The sequence below is a fragment of the Danio aesculapii genome, chromosome 24, assembly GCF_903798145.1.
Source record: "Danio aesculapii chromosome 24, fDanAes4.1, whole genome shotgun sequence".
Classification (NCBI taxonomy): domain Eukaryota; kingdom Metazoa; phylum Chordata; class Actinopteri; order Cypriniformes; family Danionidae; genus Danio; species Danio aesculapii.
The window spans coordinates 35,595,844-35,620,035 of record NC_079458.1 but is presented as its reverse complement, the minus strand read 5'-3'; the positions used below and the strand labels follow the sequence as shown (position 1 = coordinate 35,620,035).

General features: G+C 36.2%; 1 protein-coding gene across 1 annotated transcript; it reads right to left on the bottom strand.

The window, feature by feature from the left end:
- Positions 1 to 19,262: 19,262 nt before the first annotated feature.
- LOC130218626 (uncharacterized) lies at positions 19,263 to 23,623 on the bottom strand. Its single transcript, XM_056450869.1, has 5 exons — positions 23,457 to 23,623; positions 22,588 to 22,685; positions 21,406 to 21,552; positions 20,596 to 20,813; positions 19,263 to 20,286 (listed from the first exon to the last, which is right to left on the bottom strand). Exons 2-5 carry the CDS (start codon positions 22,683 to 22,685, stop codon positions 20,063 to 20,065), a joined length of 687 nt encoding a protein of 228 aa, XP_056306844.1. The 5' UTR covers positions 23,457 to 23,623; the 3' UTR covers positions 19,263 to 20,062.
- Between the last annotated feature and the right edge of the window lie 569 nt (positions 23,624 to 24,192).

Genomic DNA, 24,192 nt, shown 5'->3' with positions numbered 1-24,192 from the left:
TTAAGTTGAGTGCAGATGACTGCAGTTATGCAAAAGCAACAGCTTCGCCACTATCTTATTAGATTATTTTTTTCACACAAAAAAAAATCCAAATCATAAAAACAAAAAACTTACTAATTGGCCTTATCTATCTATCTATCCATCCATCCATCCATCCATCCATCCATCCATCCATCCATCCATCCATATATATATATATATATATATATATACAGTTGAAATCAGAATTTTTAGCCCCCCTTTGAATTTTTTTTCCTTCCCTTAAATATTTCCGAAATGATGTTTAACAGAGCACGGAAATTTTCACAGTATGTCTGATAATATTTTTTCTTCTGGAGAAAGTCTTATTTGTTTTATTTCAGCTAGAATAAAAGCAGATTTAAAATTCTTAAATACCATTTTAAGGTCAATATTATTAGCCCCTTTAAGCTATATATATTTTTTTCGATAGTGTACAAAACAAACCATCGTTATACAATGACTTGCCTAATTACCCTAACCTGCCTAGTTAACCTAATTAAGTTAAGCCTTTAAATGTCACTTTAAGCTGTATAGAAGTGTCTTGAAAAATATCTAGTCAAATATTATTTACTGTCATCATGGCAAAGATAAAATAAATCAGTTATTAGAAAGGAGTTATTAAAACTATTATGTTTAGAAATGCGTTGAAAAAAATCTTTTCTCCTTTAAACAGAAATTGGGTAAAAAATAAACAGGGGGCTAATAATTCTGACTTCAACTGCATGCATGTATGTATGCATGTATATATATGTATATATATGTATATATATATATATATATATATATGCAAACTCCACACAGAAACGCCAATTGACCCAGCCGAAGCTCGAACCAGCGACCTTCTTGCTGTGAGGCGACAGCACTACCTACTGTGCCACTGCATTTTTTTAAAGAAAAGTAACTAATTGCTTGTTAAAGTGAAGAAAACAGTCCTGGAAACAATCATAATTTATTTGCTAATGCGATTACTTTACTGTCCAAAACATTTAACCTTATTTCTAAGGCCTCAACTGTTTCAACTCATATCAGAGCTTTTTGTCATGTAGGTCCTAAACCGTGGAACGATCTTCCTCATTCCATTCACTCTGCTAAATCTCCAAAAAATTTTAAAGTAAAGCTAAAACAACATCTTTTTAATGTAAATGGAGAGTTTTTAAATGCTATTGTGGTGTCCTTGTGATGTGTAGTGTGTATTTTCTCTTTTCTTTTAGCTATAGGACTATAAAAAAAGTTTGTGCATTGTGAGTTGTATTAAATTGTGTCATATAAATGAATGAATGAATGAATAATTGAATGAATGGACAATCATTGTCACTTATCAATATTCATACATCAAACTCATCGCCCACACATGCCAATCGACTGATGATGTTTCATTATGATTCCGCTATCTGAAATCAATCACACATTCTGAATTGGGAAATTGTCAAATGTTGGAGAGGGCTATTTCTGCGATGAGAGAGCAAGGTGGTGTGTGTTTGAAAAAGGATTTCTGAAAAGCCATAGATTCTCCTGGCAGGTTTGATGGGCGCTGAGGGTTGCAGGCACGCGTCAATAGACTGATGTGGCCAATGATGAGGCCATTGTCGCGCCGAGGGACGTGAGCTGAATGTGTTCCTGCCGGAGCGCCACTAAATCTGTTTCCCCATTGTGAGGGGCTACTGGAGCATGACTCCCCCCAGCTGCTGCTGCTGCAGATAGCAGATGTACTGCTCTACGAGACCCTGATTCACACAAGCAGATCAATCTGACCAGCCCAATCATATCACATTACAATCCGACTTCTGTCTGCTGTCTAGAGTCTCTTTGCTTCAGCTCGGATGACAATGACTTTTTTAATTAAAAAAAAATGCAAACTGCTCGTTACAATACTGATGTGAATTAGCCAGTAAAGTGTTGCAACATTAATGTAAGCCTAATCTTTATGACGTACTGCTGAAGATGGTTTTGTTAATGCAAGTTAATCCTTCCCACTTTAAGTAAATAAAGTAGGTATGACATACAAATTTAAGGCATCTTTTTTTAATGAATGATGTAATGTGTATATAGCGCATTCACCATGTATGGCCATACACCCAATGTGCTTCACAATCATGACCCCCCTGGTCTCTCCACACCACCACCAGTGTGCAGCATCCACCTGGATGATGCGACGGCAGCCACAGGACAATGGTGCCAGTGCGCTCACCACATACCAGCTATTGATGGAGTGGAGAGACAGTGATACAGCCAATTCAGTGGATGGGGATGATTGAGAGGTCATGATGGGTAAGGGCCAATGGAGGGAATTTGACCAATTATAATATATCTTCGCCTTGGATTTATAAGGTTTTATCTGCGTTGTGATTTTGAGATACTGAGCTTCAAAGTTTTTGCATTCTATATAGCAAACAATATGTGTGTAAGAGTTCTCTTTAATACGTTAACATTACAGAGACCCTAAATGTACTATAAATGATCAAAATTCTCTTCAATTTGCAAATTGGGAAAAAAACAGGGGTAACAGGGTAGATGTACACTGAAAAAAAGAACTCTTAAGATTTACTTTAAAAAATCCTCGTAACAATTTGCACGAACAAATCTTTTATCAGGTACAATTAACTTGTCAATATCATGTAAAATTTACGTGGGGCCCTACATACACCCAGCGCAATAAGGCGCAAGATGTGTTTCCACGATGTGTTGCTATTTTCAGACCAACGCAACCTTAATTTTCCCTTCTTCCGCCATGTTGTTTAAATAGCAAATGCGTTTGCGCCACTTTGTGGACTCATAGGTGTTCTGGTCTAGAAAAGAGGCTTGTAAAGGCGCATTGTTGGCGCGATGCTATTTTGAGGCACTAAAATAGACTGCGGAGCAGCTGAGTGGTGCATGACTGGATCTTGTAGTTCTTTTGCTGGCAGATTTGTAGTTCTCCAGTGATCTGCATGGGCTAGATCGCTGGTGACTGTGACACCCCCACAAGTTCAAAGACATGTGCTATAGGTGAATTGGGTAAGCTAAATTGGCCGTAATGTTTGAGTGTGTGTGAATGAGAGTGTGTATGGGTGTTTCCCAGTACTGGGGTTGCGGCTGGAAAAGCATCTGCTGCGTAAAACATATTCTGTAATAGTTGGCAGTTCAATCTGCTGTGGCAACCCCTGATGAATAAGGGACTAAGCCGAAAGAAAATGAATGAATGTGCAGAATTAAGAAAAAAAGTTACAACAGGTTTGCTCATTTTTTAAATGAAGCCACTTTTAAGGTGATGAATTTACTCACTGATCACCTCTCAGACCACCATTTTTAGGCAGACACAAAGCAAAACCGAATTTGTGTCACAGTTTGCATAAACAAACCCACAGGAACCGAAGCAGAAACACTCAAACACATTTAAAGCACACAAGGAATACAGGAACTGGAACTAAGGATTCATCAACACATAGAAACAGTAAGACGTTAGGAATGACATATTGATGAAATGACCGGACAAGAAACATGAAGAAAACAGGAACGTAAACACACAGACTAATTACAAAACACATGTGAAACTCATAAACACTGATAACTGACAGAGGGGGAGCAAAGGAATCATGTGACATACTGTAAACACGCAGAACAAACACAGCACACCACTATTTTGGAGAACTGACAGTAAAAGGAACCCGAAAGCTCACTGGGAAACACAAATGAACCTCACGTTTATTCCATGCTGCATTTGCGTTGCTGTAGGCTGTTAAATTTGACTGCATTTGATGTGGCTTGTTTGTAGTGATTACGCAGTGCCTTGATTGAATCTATATTTATAGATTATAATCAGACCTTCAAAATCTGAAAATACATGACATTTGAATAAACTCCCAGATTATGAAAGAGAGTAGTGAATTAACATGCTTTACTTTTGTATTTGCCGCCAGAATTAATACCCCTCACCCAACATGTGGAAAAATACTATTGTAATTTACAGTAAATATTATCTCGATCAACACAATCTCACGGCAATTTATAACTTTTTGATTTAGTGGCTAATTCATATAACTTTGTTTAATCTAATTTAGTAAGATTTGCTCTTCCCTCAATGATGGTTGGGTTTAGGGGTGGTTTCTGAAGAGCACATATGAAGCTACAAGTAGGCGTGGTCAACTGTCACCCTTTTGTTTGTGCGTCATCGCACCGACCAGGGGTAACCAAAAGAGACCAAAGAGGGCAGAGCATGAGAGGAGCTGCAGATGCCTGCTAGCAATTTGCTTATACTGGCTTTTCTTTGGGAGTAACGTTTAATACTTCATTGTCTGCAACTTGTTAGTGTTCTGACCACATGTGCTTGGTTGTACACTATATTAATAAAGTGTTTAGTTTTTTATAGTGCTGGGCTGTTATCGGCATTAACACGAGACTCTTATCGCGCGATAAAAAAATACCGCCGTTAATCTATTCTCAAAGTTGGGTTGGGAGCTGGGTCTATTCTACGCAAGCTATGATGACTTTCACCTTGATATTTTAGCGTGGATGTATACCTGACTGGTGAGCCGTCTGTCTAAAAAGTGCCCTTCTGAATCAAATCAGCAGGATGCCTGACTTTAACTGCAGTTCGGCAGTTTCACTTTAACTCATTAATATTTCATTCATGCCCCCATGACAAACTGGGGTTATTAGAGGCAAATAAGGAGCAAGGACTTGTGAGATGTTAAAGAATGTAATAACGCTCGCCAAATGTGACGGAAAAAAACTTCCGCATTTCGCAGTGTGTGTGTGTGTGCGTGTTTGTGCATGCATGTTTTGTGTATGGTCCCTTACTGACAGCCGCCTGTGTCTTGGATCTTGTCGGAAAATATAGCGAAAAGTCCTACATGACGGTAATAGTTTGATTGCAATGTTTACTTCAGTAACACCACTAATATATGCACACTCCACATGTCTTAATTCCATTTCTGTTTAGTTCAGTTATGACTTTAGTCGCATTAAGGTCATCAAAAATCATGGTACATAGTAGACTCTTAATCAGAGTACTGTTTTAATCATATTAAAATCGTATTAAAGTATTGTTGCCCATGTAATCATATTCAATGTTTGACACACCATCAGGGCTCTGTGAACTTGGCATTGAGAAGCAGCATTTTCTGTATGTACGTACATCATAAGCAAGTATGTTTGGAGCTTTTGTAGGCCTACAGTTCAACATTCATGTTTAACTGAATAAACAGTTAGTAAACACAAGTACATCTTATTGAACATAATTTATTTTCATCACCAATTATCACAGTAGAACAGTTTCTCAAGCAGTTTGTGATGCATTTTGGAAATAGGAGATGAGCCCCTGGTCTAATGCGCCACCTGGCTCGAGAAACCCGTTCTCAAAGATTTATTATTTGGGTAGCACACATATTCTGAATGCCTTCTAATTTCGAAATTACTCTAGATTAAAAAATTAATTACCTATAGTTACCTATAGTTTTTTATCTATCTGTTATCTATCAGTCGATTAGTCAGTCAGTCAATCAACAGAGGCCTCTGGATTTATTTGAGAAGAGCAGATGCTAATGGCACTCACGTGAGAAAATTGAAATCTGTAAAAGGGTACACAAAAAAAAATAAAAACTGCATAAAAACGTACCTCCTAGAATGTTTTTCGCTCTATCCAGAAATGTATACCAGGGTACATATCTATATGAAGCCTGGATTGGTCTATTAGTAATGAAACAAAGTATTTTGATGTCAGGAGAACTAAATAATCTTTTATTTCGAAATTTACACCGATAGGATTCCAAAGTGGATGCCATCTTGTGGTCAAATGTGGAAATTTATTGGGGTGCAAACTTTCACAGTGCATTATAGGTATTCTCTAGCCATTTAGTGTAAATTGGTTGTACACTCTATATTAAGGTGCATTTTATATAATATTGCATTTTTTAAGGGTATGGAACGATTTTGGGTACAGACGCAGATTACAGACATAATTTGCTGAATGTTTTGTTCAGTTTCACACTTTATCCTAAACGACATAACATGTAAGTGATTACAAAAGATGCATTTTTAACAGATTAATACCAGGTAGAAACAGTATTGTGTCTCAATTGATCACTTATGATTAAAACACGAAAAATGCATGTTAACACCTTGCGGTAACACGGCCTTAATTTCAGTTTTCCTTTCAGCATCTCCTTTTGTTCACAATTCAGATGCTCAAACAGCACTCACACGTGCTCTCAAAAACCCACCCCGCAGACGTTTCCTTTGTGGCTGAACAGGTGAGCCCATCGCTGCGTCATTAACCAGGCTTATCCAAAGGGTCAAACCGAGAGAAAAAGCAAAGAAAATGGCATCTGCTTATCCTTTCTTTTCACAAAGGCCACGATTATACCTTCCAAAGACCATTAACAGGATCATGGAGCGCTTAAACGGCAAATCATTGCCCCTTACCAGCTGAAATCCCATCGCTCTTCATCGCAAAGCATTATGTTTTAAGCAACCACCGGTACAACATGTTTCCAATGGTTACCACTCTACATCCCATCTATCAGTATCCGCTGAAATGACAGGCTGTGATTGGCTGATAATTCCAGTCCACCTCTAATTTTCCCTGCCATTAACTCCTCAGAGAGAACGCAAGGTGGTCAAACAATAGGCGATGAATTTTAGAGCACAATCATACATATAAATATACAACCAAAGAAGGGATGGGTTGAACCCACACACACACACACACACACACACACACACACACGCACACACACACACACACACACACACACACAAAAAGGAAAGAAAAAACCCTCATGCTCAAAAAAGAAGAGGTGAGGGAGGATGGAGAGAATTCTCTCTACGTACATGTTCATTGCTGACGTCTGTTCTTCCTTTCGTCATAGCGCTTGGAGCCAAGGAGGAGGTGGAAAGGGGCGTTTTGCAGCTTTTTCCAGTAATGTATAACATAAAATCAGCCTTATTTGTGTTGCTTATTGTACGCACTGCTGAGAAATCCACATTTTTTTGTCTGTTTTACTATAAAAATGGGAATTATTCATTAAATTAATCAATTTCTGATCCAAATCTGTGGAATGCTAGTACCTAAGAGCTCCTGACCTTAAGAGCGCCAAACTAATAACACATCTTCACAAAGTTGCAGAACTATTGAGTATTTCTAAATAATCACACAATCGTGCGACACCCTTTCCTGCTTCTCAGCATGTAATGTCTATACAATCTGGCATTCCGTCATGCACCTTGCGAAGCTGACACCTGGGGCGTAAACTGTAGCTCATGACCCAGAAAATAGAGGTTGTGTCCTTTATACATATCCCACCAGCTTTTGAGCATGAAGGGGAAGTCTGAAAACATGGTTACAGACGTAATACAGTGATGATACTGCACAACAACTGAATATATTTGCAGTTTGTATACTGCATATTAATGCACAGATGTATAAAGGTATGGGTGAACCTGAACGCAATGCAGTGTTTTACTTTTTAATCTTAATTCATCTTGTAATTGTATTATTCAATTGACTAAAATTACATAAATTATATTAATATAGGGGAGAGTGGGGACACTTTTTGCATTTCCTTCAGTTTTTCAAAGTCATTTTTTTTTGTATTTTGTATTTTGTCATTTTAATGTAATAAAGACACATCTATCAGACACCCAATATTGCTATAATGTGTGTACATATGATAATATATGCAGAATTTAAACTTGAACAGACAGTCAAAAGTTGCAACTGACCCCGAGCAGGGGAACGGTTGCAACATTCATTGAAATGTATTAATAAAAAACATTTCTAAAACATCAGGTTGGATTTTATTTGTATTTTTTGGTAAACAAACTAAATGTAAATTGGTTAAATTGTTAAATTTGTTAAAATTATCATTTAAATACAGACTATTAAAAGAGCAAGCAACAACCATGTTTTGGTCAATTTTCAGGCAAGCAAAAAAATCTAAACAAAAATATTCATTCATTCATTTTCCTTCGCTTAGTCCGTTTATTCATCAGGGGTCGCCACAGCAGAATGAACCACCAACTTATCCAGCATTTATTTTACACCGTGGATGTCCTTCCAGCTGCAACCCAGTACTAAAAAAAAACACCCATACACTCTCACATTCACTCCCAGACGCTACGGCCAATTAAGTTTATCCAATTCACCTGTAGCCCATGTCTTTGGACTGTGGGGTAAACCGGAGCACCCACAGGAAACCCACGTCAATGCGGGGATAACACGCAAACTTCACACAGAAGTGCCAACTGGCCAAACCGGGACTCAAACCAGTGATCATCTTGCTGTAAGGCGACAGTGCTAACCACTGAGCCACTGTGCCACCCTAAACAAAAATATGTTTACTGAAAATCAAGACTAAACCTTTCCTAAAACACTTCTTTGGACTTTAAATTGATTTAAATAATCAAATAGCTAATTCTTTGAAATTAAAGTACATTGGAAGCTTTTTAATGAATTTTGTAATTGGAGACAGTTGCAACAGCATGTCAACCATGATTAAACTTCCTGTGCTAGGTATAATGATGGAATATCTAATCAACTCCATGCGTGTTAAATAAAAAGGTCAGGATAGGTTTTTCTTCAACGTTTAACATATTAGCAATTTGTTGTATACCAATGAACAATTCTATTCACAGAATTCAGGAGGTGCTCAGAGTTTCATTATCCTAACTTCAACTTATATAGGCAGCTTATCTATTCATCACTCGTCAATCATTCTCCAGTCCTCCATTGGTCACACTCATACATACGTCCTCTTTTTCTACTAATTCTCTGCAAAACATCAAAAAGCGCAAGATCTCTGTCTTCTCAACTGCAAATTCTGTGCTGACAGGAAGTTTCGCTGCAGAGCTCAAGTTAATTTTAGACAAGCTTCATGTACTTCTGCAAAAATGCTTCATATGCAAAACATATCACACTCGAGTTCAGTTAATATATGACCTTTAAGCAATACAAATACAATTATTTAATGAAAAAAAAAGAGAATTAAAAAAAAAATTCCTACCAATACAATAGCTTTAACACTTGATAGCTATACCTATTTTAAGCTAAGGAAACACTGATTTAAATTTTATGACTGAGTAATGTCATAAAAACAGCATGATACATTTTCTGATCATTAAAAAAAATAACATTTTTTTTCTTTTACCTCAAAATGAGTTTTATACTGAAGGATTGGTCATATATAGCTGATTTCTTTCAGATTGAAGGAGAGTCTAACTGAGAATATGTAGTATGAATATCATCACTCTAGTTCATTCCTAAATTGAGGAATAAGTCTTGTTGCAACTGCCTCATGTTGAAACCGTCCCCACTCTCCCGTACTACATGTTACTACATGTATACTACAGATACAGTAGGGTTGGGCAATGTCGACCAATTTGGCATCGTACGATGTCTAATGTGAAACGTCACGATGGAGGACTGCATCATCGTCATAGGCAGTGGTGAATTAATGATTTATAAATAATTAATAAATTCATTAATAAATTCAAGGAATGAATTATTTGTAGCCTACCGCTTCGACTACCTGACACGCATGGTCTTTGTTTTACCCAATACCAAATCATAAATAAATATAGATAAGTTACACACAAGTTACCTGTCAATCACTTTTTCCGCAGGACTCTAGCATGAATAGGCAGAGTGATCTGTGTTATAATGTCATCAAGAAACTTAGTTTGGTGCACAGCCAACAGCAATCAACCAACAGTATCTGAGGTTTTCGCTAAGGTTTTCCAGCAGTACATTCTTGATAAACTCTCCAAAGTGAACAGCCCTCTGAGGTTTTGAGCTCAAAGCACCCACTGACTGTCTGGAGCTTAGACAGGTGCATACGCTGCAGCATGACAGAGTGTGTTTGTGTGTGGTCACACGATGTGCGTTTTCAGTGGTATAGTGTGGATGAAGAAATTTTCAGAAATGCTAGATAAACTGTCAGTGTGAACGTGGATCGTTTTCATTCTAAGATGCCAAGACGTATTAGTGTAAACGGGGCCTGAGTGTGTTTTTCACAAGCAGGTTGTTGCTGCAATGGGGGCAGAGCAGAGGATCGGGATACCGGCTTAGCACCGTGATGTCTATCAGCCAATGGTCGATGGACAATGGCATCATTTATCGACCCAACCCTAATGTACAGTACATCTATATGTGAATTGTATATCTGGATTAAATGGGTTTATTAGATATGGGTTTGAATACAATCTAAATATGTTTCTATGATTCTATGAATTACTGTTAACATTTCTTGCCATTTCGTTGTGATTGAAATCAGGGTCAGTCCAACATATATTCCACAATTGTTCATTAAATCTTTTGAAGTTACAGTATTGTGTTTTCTGCCAAAAAAAAAACCTCTACCTGAATTTGTTTTTATTTTAAATATGAAAAAATGTCAAAAATAGCATTTAGTTAAACAAATAATTATAAATTGTAAATCCATATATATATCCAGATTCATATGTAATGATTTTAAAAGGTTTATTGAGATTTGCGGACATTTATGTAGTAAATGACACCAACTTAACATTCAAATCTCATCCTACGTGCAAATCCTTTTCCATCGTACACTTCCAGTAGCAACCGACATGATATCTAAATTGGAGCGGATTTATCCAAGAGCGTGGAACAGTATTTTTCCATTGACTCTCTGCCGCAATTTTCAGTTTGCTGTGACAATTTTTGGCTCCCCCTCTGGCCCCGAGAGCAGCCATTTTGTGTGTGTCTCTCTCTGTCTGAAATGGGGGTGCAGCGTGAATCATCATTCGCCTCTGACAAGCACACACTTCACAGCTGATTGTGCAGAGCGGAGATGCAGGGCCGCCGCAGCCAGAATACATTACATCCCAGCTTTTTAAGCCGGCGAAGACTATTACCCAGAAGCCCTTTGGAAGTTCTTATCAGTGCCAACCAGATGGAGAACATGTGAGCGATGTCAGTACCTGCAGACTTGTTGATAAAACAACACAGCCAGGAATCGGAAATTGAAAAGAGATTGGCCAGTTAAATGCCTTGATTTGGTTAGTAATGAAATCTCATTATGGAATGTTTACTTATTTAATATGCAGAAGGATTTGGATTTTTTTTTGTACATACAGTATATAAGCTCGATTAACAGTATGTGGGTAGAAACAATGAGTTTTTGCTTTTGTTTTCCCATGTGTGCATACAGTTTGTGTCCTTTGTGAAGACATCAGAAGTGTTTTGTTTATCCATGTTACATGATTACAGGACATGACAAACCCTCGGAATTTCACAGTTTGACTACGGCCAAACACAACATGCATCCAATCGACTCATATCCTACAAATACACCCCCTAAAACCACAATGCTTGCGTATGTCGGCTTGTACCACAAAGACAGTTCATTTTCTTTTCTTTTTTTCCCAGATGTCAACAGCAGAATGCGTGTCTGCCCCCTTGTGTCAGAAAAGAGATTTGAACCAGTCAAGAAAGGTCAAGGGAGACATTTCACCAAAATATTAGAAAAAAATCTAATACTAATAATGGTTATATTATAATCATACAATGTTAAACTAGCAAACTTAAACTATACAACTTGTGTTACAGTAATGTAAATTAATATAACTTAATTAAATATATTTAAATGATATTGATGCATGAACTGTAAAAATATTCAGACATTCACAATTTTATATATATATATATATAATATTTGTGAATGTGTATATTTTACAGTTTTTGACAGGTTAGTAATATTTTTTTCTGAAAATAAAAAAAGAATAAAAAAATTATGAATCATTTACTAAAATTATGTTAATAATTTACAATAATTTTAATACATACAAAAGATCTAATTATACTTTTAATAATGTACTTTTGCTATTATATTTAAAACTTTATTTTAATAAAACATGTATTTCATCTGTAGTCATGTATTAAAATACAGTAAAATACCCCCTTGTGTCAGAAAATAGATATGAACCAGTCAAGAAAGGTCAAGGGAGACATTTTACCCCAAAATTATTAGAAAAAATCTAATAATAATCATGATTATAATAATAATAATGATAATAATAATAATAATGGTTATATTATAATCATACAATGTTACATTAGCAAACTTAAATTATGCAACTAGTGTTACAGTAATGTAAACTATTATAATTGAATTAAATACATATAAATGATATTAAAAAACGCATGAACTGTAAAATTATTCACACATTCACAATTACACAATTATATATATATATATACACACATATACACACACAATATATGTGAATGTGAGAATTATTTAACAGTTTTTGGCATATATTTGTGACATAATAATAATAATGCTTATATTATAATCATACAATGATGATTGTATCATCCGGGTGCTCCGTTTTCCCCTACAAGTCCAAAAACATGTGGCACAGGTGAATTGGGTAGGCTAAATAGTCCGTAGTTTATGTGTGTGAATGAGTGTGTATGGAAGTTTCCCAGTGATTGGGTTGCAGCTGGAAGGGCATCCGCTGCGTAAAACATATGCAGGATAAGTTGGCGGATCATTCTGCTGTGGCGACCCCAGATTAATAAAGGGACTAAGCCAAAAAGAAACTCATTGCAGTGTGATGTGGCAGCATATCGGCACTGGTGGGAGGCATGCATTGCCTTAGCGTCTCACCAGTGACGATATACAGCCATATCGCACTGCTACGGAGTGTGATATTGCGCTTATACAATAGTTTGACAACATAATCGTGTATATATCAAAGAAAATCAAACACGGAGAGTCTTTGGATAAAAGCGTCTGCTAAATGACTAAATGTAAATGTAAAAACCCTTTTGTTTGAGAAACTACTTTCTTCCATTATTCATTCACATCTGCAGCTGACGTCAGAACAGCAAAAGCCGTTAATTCAACAACGTCATTTTAGAGCTAGGATTTGAATGATTCTCTAGTCTTGCGTAATGTCTAAGGTGATGATAAAACAGCTGATTTTGCTGACATTTTTATATTATAAGGCTGAACCAATGCATGAAATGTCACCAGTCTAAAGAGATATCTACCCACAGTATTACAGTCTACAGTATTTCTCTGTTGCAATCAGGATATCACAATAATTAACCCCCAAAAAAGCAGCACATTTACTACCAGATTGCTGTTGTGTTTGCGATAAGGAAAAACGCTAAACACATGCAGACATTTTTTCTTTCTTTCTGATAACACAACATGCATTACTGATATGTGACTCCCATGATCTCACACTCAAGACACTACAACTATATGGTATAAATACAGCACTGCAGCATACAATTAAGAGAGATTGACTTAGAAAGTCACTTACCAGTTTTATAATGATCTGATCAGCTGTAGTTTAAAGTTACGCTGGGTTATTCCTCCTCTAAGGGCATATTATGCAGTCTCTGTCGCCATCTTGTGGATGGACAACGTCAACCATCTTTGGTCCGCTCAAGGACAGGCTAATGGCCGCCGATGTGCTGTCTCTCAGAAATTAAAACTACTTAAAATTAGGCACTATCCTTATAAATAAACTGCGTAGTTACAATATAAACAACTACATTTTGCGACTAAAAAAGCCTAAAATGTACATTATGTTGCCCAAAAGCAGCAATATGTGTCAAACAATAGCGTCCTCTGCTGTCGCCGCATGTGGGCAGAGTAATACACAAGGGTGAAGGGTTAAGAGGCTGAACGAGTGCTGTTATTGGCACAATAATCATCCAATTAGATTCAAGATCCAGATAGAACTGTTGTATAAATACATTTTTATATTTTATTTAATATATATTTTATGTATTTAAAATACACCCTTGTGTCAGAAAATAGATTTAAACCAGTCAAGAAAGGTCAAGTAAGACATTTCACCCCAAAATTATAAGAAAAAAAATCTAATAAAAATAATAACGGTTTTATTATAATTATAATGTAATGTAATAATGTTACATTAGCAAACTTAAACTATACAACTTGTGTTACAGTAATGTAATTAAATAAAAAAGTTATAATAATGTATTGTAAAATTATTCATATTTGCACACACACGCACGCACGCACGCACGCACGCACGCACACACACACACACACACACACACACACACACACACATCAATATTTGTAAATGTATAAATGTATAATTTTAGTTTCTGACATACATTTGTAAAAATAAATTTTGTGTATAATCAATAAATAAATAAATAAATAAATAAATAAATTTACATTTGTGAAAATTTCTGAAATAAAAAAGTTTTTAAAAATTATTAATCATTTACTAAAATTATGGTAATAATTTTTAATCATTAAATCCATTAAAAAGATCTAATAATACTTTTAATTATGTTGTTTTGCTATTATATTCAGAACATTATTAAACACCAAATTATATGTAGTCAGTTACTACCCAGCGCAAACAGACTAATTATAGTATTATTATTCATTCATTCATTCTCTTTATTCATCAGGAGTCGCCACAGGGGAATGAGCCGCCAACTTATCCAGCATATGTTTTACACAGCGACTGACCTTCCAGCTGCAACCCAGTACTGGGGGGAAACACCCATACACTCTTACATGCACACACATACACTATGGCCAATTTAGTTTATTCAATTCACCTATACCGCATGTCTTTAGACTGTCTGGGAAACCGGAGCACCCAGAGGAAACCTACACCAACACGGGGACAACATGCAAACTCCACACAGAAATGCCAACTGGTCCAGCTGGGACTCAAAGCAGCGACCTTCTTGCTGTGAGGCTAACCACTGAGCCACCCTGTCGCCATAGCATTATTAATTATATTATAATATAATAAAATAATAGTGGGTGTGTGGGTAAATAGAATTAGCCAAACACTTTTATTCTATAATTAGTGATAAATTAAAATGGCTTCCATGGCAATGAATAACAGAGCCACATCCATAGCTGCCCTACATTTAGTTCTGTCATAATGTAAGTGTCAGTGCTCTGCTGACCTGCATTAAACAGACACAGTATCATTCTTCACTTTCGCTTGCAGGGTACAATGACCAGGATGTGGCTCAGTATGTCCATTGGTGCATGTGCAGGCCTTTGGCATCCTCGTCCAGCTCTGACCCACTTACAATGGTGTGTTGGTTATTTTAAGACACCAATCGCACACCCTGCGGCACAAACACACATAGCACGATCGGTTTTAAAGGATGGTGTGGCAGTCCAGAGCCAAAATGGCATGTGATATTCAAGACAATGGCTGCAAATGACAGGGAGAGATTTCATGCTTGGCTAAAGACAGCAAAATAACAACTGAGACAAAACTGGAACAACCATACGACAACACTACACGGCATATTACAGCGGTGATTTGGTTAAAGAAAGAAGTGTGGTGTTATGTTTGATCCTGAAGGGTTTGCTGGAGATCAGTTAATATCATAAAGTGAATTGTCTTTATGGTTTGTGGATATCAGTACCATCAGTATTGATATAAACTGTGATACTGCATATGAAATGCACAGATCATACATGTAAACCAGGGGTTACCAATCTTGTTCCTGGAGGTCCGGTGCCCTGCAGGGTTTAGCTCCAACTGTCCTCAACACACCTGCCTGGGTGTTTCAAGTATACCTAGTAAGACCTTGATTAGCTTAATCAGGTGTGTTTGATTAGGGTTGGAGCTAAAATCTGCAGGACACCTGACCTCCAGGAACAAGCTTGGTAATCCCTGATGTAAACCATTGCATTTTTCCTGCCATTCCGGTCCCTTAATCTTACTGAAAACATGTTGCCCATAGTACTCTGACAGATTACCTTTCCTCATGAAGGGAACACAATGGTCAAGACTGGTCATCTGGTCAAATAAACCCACATGTGTCCTCGATTCATCAAGTGTTCGGGATCTTACATAAACACAATTTCAGATGGTGAACTCTGGCTCTGATTCACGCCACCGCACCTGCCACGCTTTCAGCAAGTATGAACCCACCCAGTGAAAGCAGTCACTTTCAGAGACTCATAGCTGCAGCTGCTGCACTCGGCCTTCATTCCAGTCACGTCGGTTATGATGCTTCAGGCTCCATTAGGCTCAAAGCATGGCGTCCCCTTCAGCGAGACCCTACGGTACCCTCAGCAGTCAGCAAGAGGACCACAGCTGTCTGTTCTGAAAGGACAGCAGGTGGACACACTCTCACAAGCCATCCCATCCAAAAATGACTGCAATGGCAACCGGCAATCGTTGCTTTGTCAGTCACAAACTGGAAAAAGAGACAGACAGGAAGCTGAGAGGGGGAAAAAGTGTGTGAATGACAAAGATAGAGTCCCACAGAAAAGATAAACAGCCACAGTTGAACCCTGTAATGGCTTGGCGCTGCTAATTTGTCACTCCACTTGAACGGCAAACAGCAGGAAGACAGTGAGGACACGCCGCTCTGTCACTTCCTGCTGCCCAAAGACACGCTCGCAAAACCCTCATCTGGGGCTCATTCTGCCGGTGAAGACATCAGCTATATTTAGACATCTGGAGAAGAAAGATCTATCAGAGGAGAAAGAAAAATCATGAGCATGATGTCTTTATAAAGGGAAGGGGAAAAGAAATCTGTGGTCCTTCCAACACAATCTCATGGCAATTCGTAACTTTTAATTTTGTACAAATTCATACGATCTCATTGGTACAATTTTGTACGACTTGCTTGTCCCCCAATGACGGTTGGGTTGTGTGCCACACCTCCTTTTTAAAATCGTACACTTTCGTACAACTGAACTCGTACAAATTTGAATGATTGGTCATGTCTAATGGCCCATTTTCACTGAGTGGTACAGTACAGTACGGTGTGGGTCATTATGGGTCACCTTTATCAGACTGGCGTTTCCACTGCCAAAAGGGTACTAATGGTACTTTTGGTGGGCGTGGTGTACAACAGAAAGATTCAGTCGACGTCATTCTCGCTCAAGCACGTCAAAGTAAAGCTGAACGGGTCGTTCACATATCATATGAGAAGCACTTCTCACAAAGCGGATGCTTTACACATAAATCCTTGTGTATAAATCAATCAATGATAGTGTGAAATAGCCTACTGTAACGTCTGCAATTATATGAAATAAATAAATAAATGCAACATATATATAAACACATACAGACCCTTACAGTCTCCGATATGTTACCAATTACAGAAAAACTCCACACAGCACACATTTAGTCCTTATTTGGGTTCAAAAACAACATGAAAATATAGCCCAGTCAGTGCAAACCTCTCATCTGTATCGTTAATCTTCACCAGCACACATGTAACCTCATGTTAGAATGTAACTCTGTCATTCCTGAATTCATAATAGTCCAAAAGGTGATGACAATAGTTAAAGATGGCAGTTTGTTCATCTTTTAGGTTGCTGAAAGAATCATTTGCTCCTTTGTTTTTCCAGCTTCTCCTTTGTTTTTTCATGCTTCACTGTCGCGTTTCTGAAAGTATCGGATGTCAGAAGCACTTCAATAATCAAGCGCACATTATTATCATGAGCTTAAGAAGTTCGTTATTTCTAATATAGATGCATGGCGAGCTCTCTGGAGAATGTGAAACCGCTTGCGCTTTTAGACGGGTTCATAAAACAACAACAGGACACAGCATATTTTGTTCTTCTTGGCTTTGTGGCTGTTCATTAAGACGACAACTAGGTTTGTTTAAGCTCGGGTCAACCATGGCTTGTTATTATGTGTATATTTTATAACGGTGTAATGTCTCGGCTGTGTATTTAAAAATGGCGGTTCCTTTGGTTTCATTCTCTTGCTTGTCCACAAGCTAGTGACGGATCTCTGTAAACCAATAGAATTCAGCTGCGCGTCTTGCTACGCCTTTTGTGCTAGGTACCCTTTGCAATGGTACCTAAAAAGTGGTACGGTACGGTTCACTTTTTGGTACCCTTTGACAGTGTAAACAGCCATAAAAGCGTACTAAATCGAACCGTACCATAGCACTCAGTGGAAACGGGCCATAAAAAAACATCATCCACATAAAACTTTATATAATAATTGATATTTACAGTGATTTGACTTTGTTTTCTGTTCAATACATCACTTCATGCTCTGTACTGGGTAAATTTGGAATAAAAAAACTCTTGATTTAACTTCATTAGAGGCCAAATGATTCAAAGCAATGAAAATGATGTCTAATCGAAGGACAGTCATAATTACTTAAAAGCTTATTTTCATACAGTAAAAAAATACAGTTTAAAGATCATTATTTTACTGTTGTTTGGCTGATTTTAAAATGATATTCATAAATATATTTATAGTGTTATTGGATGGTTTAAAGTCAAGAGCTTTGTATATTGGTTTATTAATAACATGTACGGTATTGCAAATGTACCACAAATTAATGATAAAGGAAATTCCAGCTAATTCGATTACTAACATGACTAAGCAACCAGTTAGCTACAAATATCTCAACTGCTTGAGCAAATAAAACACAATAATATAACATAGTTCACCCTTAAAGTATTCATTCATATTATATATCTCATGCTCTTCCAAAACTGTATAACTTCCTTTATTTTATCCATTCAAGTCAATGGAAACCAAAACAGTTTGGTTACAATCACTACAAATCTATGGTTCACATGGTTTTAATGAATTGAAGGTTTTTCAATTTGGTTTAAGCTACCTTTTAAAACATGTCATCAAAACATGTTTCTAATCCAGTCTTCCACCTCCAATCAAAACTCTTCAGTCAATATACTACAACAAACAAACCGTGCAAGTAGAGACTGATGAATGGTATCAGAGTGCCCTCTGGTGTCTCAAAATGGATGTGATGAGTAGATTTAAATCAAATCCATTAAATCAGTTGGCAGTATTCAAATGCTGTCTTGTTTGACGTACGATAAACAATGAGGTTCATTCTTACATGTCAAGACAGCAGTTGGAGCTTCCACAAGAACAAATAAAAACGAAGAAGGTATGAGTACACACTCACTGTTTAAACTTTGATAATTTTGAAAGGAATACTTCACGGTATGCCTTTAATTGCTGAATTAAAGTGCATCAAAGCTGTTTATTACCAATAATTTATTCATTTTATACGAAATGAAGGTCATTTGCCATAGCTTGAAAAAAAATTAATAGACAAAACGCATTTATTATAATAGGAATGCTTGTGATCAGTATTTTCATGCAAGGGTGAATAATTTCCATGTGAGTTCCTATTTAAATGGCTGGAGTAAGCAACAGTAAACGTTAAAGCACCTTTCGCCAATATATAAATGAAACCAAAATGGAATCGAGTCAAAAATTGTGTCTGACACGCTTCTTTCATTTGGCATACTTCCATCCCCTTTAACGCACCTTTATGACATTCACAAAATAAATAAAAAAAATAACAAAAGACAAACAAGTAATACTTAAACTAAATTAAAATACATTTTAAAAAAATGCCTACAGGTACAACACTGTTCTTCTCTCTCAGCAGCCATCATTGTCGCTTTGCACAGCATGTCACCTTATGTTTATTTATTCATTCATTCATTTTCTTTTTGGCTAAGTACCTTTATTAATCCGAGGTCGCCACAGCGGAATGAACCGCCAACTTATCCAGCATGTTTTACCCATCTCTGGGAAACATCCACACACTCATTCACACTCATACACTATGGACAATTTAGCTTACCCAGTTCACCTGTACCACATGTCTTTGGACTGTGGGGGAAACCGGAGCACCCGGAGGAAACCCAGGCAAACGCAGAGAGAACATGCAAACACCAGCTGAGGCTCGAACCAGCGACCTTCTTGCTGTTTGGCAACAGCACTACCTACTGCGCCACTGCATCACCTCTTATGTTTATATATAACTTATATTTGATTGTAACTTTCAACTAATTGTAATGTAGATTGTTACTTAAAAATAATAATTATTGTAAAAAGCGCTATATAAATAAACTTAAATTGAACCTTTACAACCCCACCCACTGCAGCACGGGGGTGTTGGAGTGTTCGAAAACAGTATACCCTCACTCAGCCATTTCAAACTTCGTTTTGCTCTCAAATGAAGAACGAAATAGAGCTTTGTTTGAAGATAACCAGATAGTCTTAATTGTCTGTGCAGTAATAGTTTGAGTTCTGACTTGAAGTTTACCAGTTAACTTTTTTCTGTTGTTTCTGAAATCCCCCGACTGACATGAATAGTGAGAGCTCTGGTGAGGCTCTCGATCTGTGAGCGGAGGAACTTGCGATCCTCTTGTAGGTCCTGTACCTGTTTCTCCAGAGATTCAATCTTTTCCTGTTTGCTTTCCAGCAGACAGTGGAGCTTGGTCATGGTCAGTTTAACACTGCAGGGTACATTTTCCATCATAGGAGGTGTCACTGAAAGACAGAGAGAGAGAGATGTATATAAGAAATATACATATATAAGAAACATTCTCTAAACAATACCGTATTTAGTTACACACTTAAAAGAACATGCAAAAATTCCAATGACAAAACCCAAATTTCTGGTTGGGATTTGAACAAACAACACTATGGGTAATGTGAAAAATCTACTCATTATGTAAAATTTTATTTACCGAATTTAACAGGAATTTTGCTATCAATAGTTTCGTTCCAAACCTGCTTTGACTTTTTCTTTTGAACACAAAAGAATGTCACTGATTCTGCATAAATGATAATAAATACCTGAAATGGCGCTGCTTTGAGCGTTGTTCGGCTCTGAATCAGAAGACACCGCTGGTGGTGGTGAGTTCACATTTTCCCACTGGATTTCCACAGTCTCTGGTTCCTCTTTCACCACATTGTAGCTGCTCACAGGAACCTCCTTGCTTTCCTCAGCCTCACTACCGGGGGAGTATGGAGCGAAATTCTGCAGCCATTCAGAGTTCATATCTAGCTCAGAGCTACAGGAGGACAATATAACACCACAATCATGAAAGAATTACTCATATATATATATATATATATTTATTTATTTATTTTTTATTTTATTTTTATTTTTTTTAAATATATACATCTGTATAATAATCTGATTATACAGGCATTTTTTGTTCTTGAATGCTTTTGAAAGCAGGACATATTTAACCAACAACTAGTTCATTTATCTGTGACATTTGTGATATGGCCTTTTATATTTTATATATTTTTAAGTTATCATTACAATTATTGTGACTTCTTGGAGTTAAAGCACATTTATAAAGGGTTAAAACATAATACTTGGAAGCAGGGCCTAAATAATGCTCACTACGCACCAAATGCAAATAAAAATATTGTTGCTGAATTGCAAGTAATTACAAGCAGTTCTTCTAACAATCCCCAATAATGTATTATGTTTTAAATTCTACATATAATTAACAATAATAATGTGTTTTCTTAGTTTGTTGTGCTTTTTTAAATGATATAAAATCCGATTTATATTAATGACAAGTACATTTTCTCAAATCATATGAAATGCTACAAAATAATGTTTACTGCCATCCTATATATGGACCATACCAGGACTGCAGTGATATATTGTGAATCTTCATCCTGTGACTTCTCTTGTAATGTCTCCATTTCTGCCTCAGTTCATCCTGTTTTGCTTTAGAGAGTTCGGTGACTGGAGAAAGTTTTGTCTTTCCTTCCCTCTTCCTTCGCTGATAGCTGAAAGTGTTAAATAATAAGAATGTGTTTTAGGATTTCAAGCTAAAATATTATAATTTTTTATACGAATACTTACTTTATAGTCAAGGCTTGACACAGCAGAATGAACCACCTCACATTTCAATAATAAATTACTATTGTTTATGGTATTCATTTAATAATAATAATAATAATAATAATAATAATAATAATAATAATAATAATAATATTAATAATAATAATAATAATAATAATAATAATAATAATGAATAAATACAACATATTTTGTTAACTTTTTTATATTTTAAAAACACTTTTATATTTAAAAAAATGTTTAAGAATAACTACTGTAATAAATCATACAGATCATAAAAAAAGTTTAATTAATACATAAATGAATACAATAATCAAAAAAAATTATCTTAACTTATAATCGATCTACTTTTTTCAAGTCAATTTTTTCAGTTACTTTCCCTACTGCGTATGGAGTCATGTGATGCCACTCTGTTAAGGGTGCATCCTTCGCACACCTCTCAAAAAATGTAACTACACATTGCACGTTTGCACTCCATTGACGATGATTAAAGCTGCGCCAGAAAAGCCTTGAAATGGCATATTTTCCATTACAATAAAGTTATCATTTACATTAAAATATTTATTTACAGAAGATTCAATAAATGCACTGTTTAAAATATTATTTACCGGATATGCAAGAATTATTTTGTTTAGAAGAGATTGCTTATTTTCTATTTTTAATATAAAAAACATAATAATAATAATAATAATAATTAATTTTGTTTTCAAACTTATTATGAGAAAGAGTGACTGTTTGTTTTAGGCAATGTGTTTTAATTCCAGTTGCTCAACGTTGAAGTAAATAATCATAGATAGTGAATAATGTGTTTCCTTTATTTTAAAATCAAGTAATGCAACTTTAATTCAAAAATAACCATTCCAATCCATTGTTCTGACATTTTTAAAGGAAGCAAATAACGTTAATTATTTTTTCTTAAAGTTTAATCTGAAGTAAAATAATAATAACAATAATAACTTCACCTCTCTCTTCTTTTTGCCAGGTATCTGGCTCTCGCAACAGGATCAGCATTCACCTTTGCTCTGTGACGAGCTGATTTCTCATTGCTTGAAAATGGCATCTATAAATAACAGTACAAATCAGGATTGAGAATAAAACTATTTTAAGACAGTTAAATATAAATATAACTCAAATCAGACACAGAACTGTTGCTAAAACATTTAAAAGTAGGATTAATAAGTAACCATAATAATGCAGTGAAATAAGCTGTGCTCACATCTGGTAAATGTATCTATTCATATAGAGGTAAAGTTGGCTTTATATTTGCACATTAGTTTATTTAACTGTCTCTATATCGTTTACCATGCTAATTTGAATATTCAATCAGAATTAGCATGTAAGTATGACTTCAAAACAACATCAAAACTATCTAATTCACCGTGAACAATGTAGCCTACTTTGATAGTCGTTGGCTGATTGTATGATTTCCCTATTTAGAATTTGCAAACAATTTTTCTGAAATTATATAAAGGAGAATGTCTGCATATCCGAATATAAAACCAACTTTACCTCTATTCTATCCATTAAGTGTTTAAAGAGATAATGGCTGAGTGATGATACCGTAAAACAGCATAATGTTAGGAATTCAAATCACAATTTCAGCCTCCTGAAAACACCATAGTGTGTTTTCTAGGTCCTGAGGTAAGACGTCAAAAGGAGTAACTGGTTACACCACTTGACATTTCTGTTTACATGTTATAAAATAGCTTACAATTACATTCATGACTGTTCAAAGTTCACCAAGAGACATTTCTATGGGCATGGTACAGTTAAACCTTTCCATATCATAATAATATGAAAATATAATAGCTCTTTTGAAAGACATACTAACCTTGACACGAATTCGAGTATGAATGTTTCTCTCGGAGACACCATTTCCTCCTTCACGGTCACATGACAGCTGAACGGTCCGCGGTTACACCAGGGGTGGGGGAGGGGGTCTGGTTACACCATGCTGCTTCACTTGTTTCCAAAGATATGAATGAGTATTAATCAAGCGGCAACCTCCCCGGGAAGCCAATACGGAAGTACCTAAAACTGCAACTCATCAAAATTCCGCTAGTCCTGGCTCCTTAATAGAGCAAATTGCAATTGAGCCCACTGTTAGAATGGCCAATTTTACAGCAGAAAAAAAGGTGTTTGCAGCCTGGTACAAAGAACGATTTTGGTTCATATAGCTATTATTACCCTTCATGACAACTGTGAGGGGGGTGAATTTTTTTTTATAACTCATCCATTTCCTTTATATTAGGTTATATTAAGTTTGCATAATTAAGGGCGTGGCCACTTGAGTGACAGCTGGGTCTCGCTGTATAATTGCTAACATAAATGTTGTGTACATTTTTTACTACAAAATTCAACCCCATTTAAGTAAATTGCAGGATCATTTCTATTAGTAATATATGAGGACATATGACTTCTCATTAGCATGAGTAAACCAGAGGGAATGGCTTTTGTTACTGAGTTATATTCTTTAAATTTAATAGGGAATGACCATCTTTCCATAAAATTTTTGTAAGAAAGTAAATTAGCTGATTGGTCCGAAATATCAGATAAGAAAAAAATAT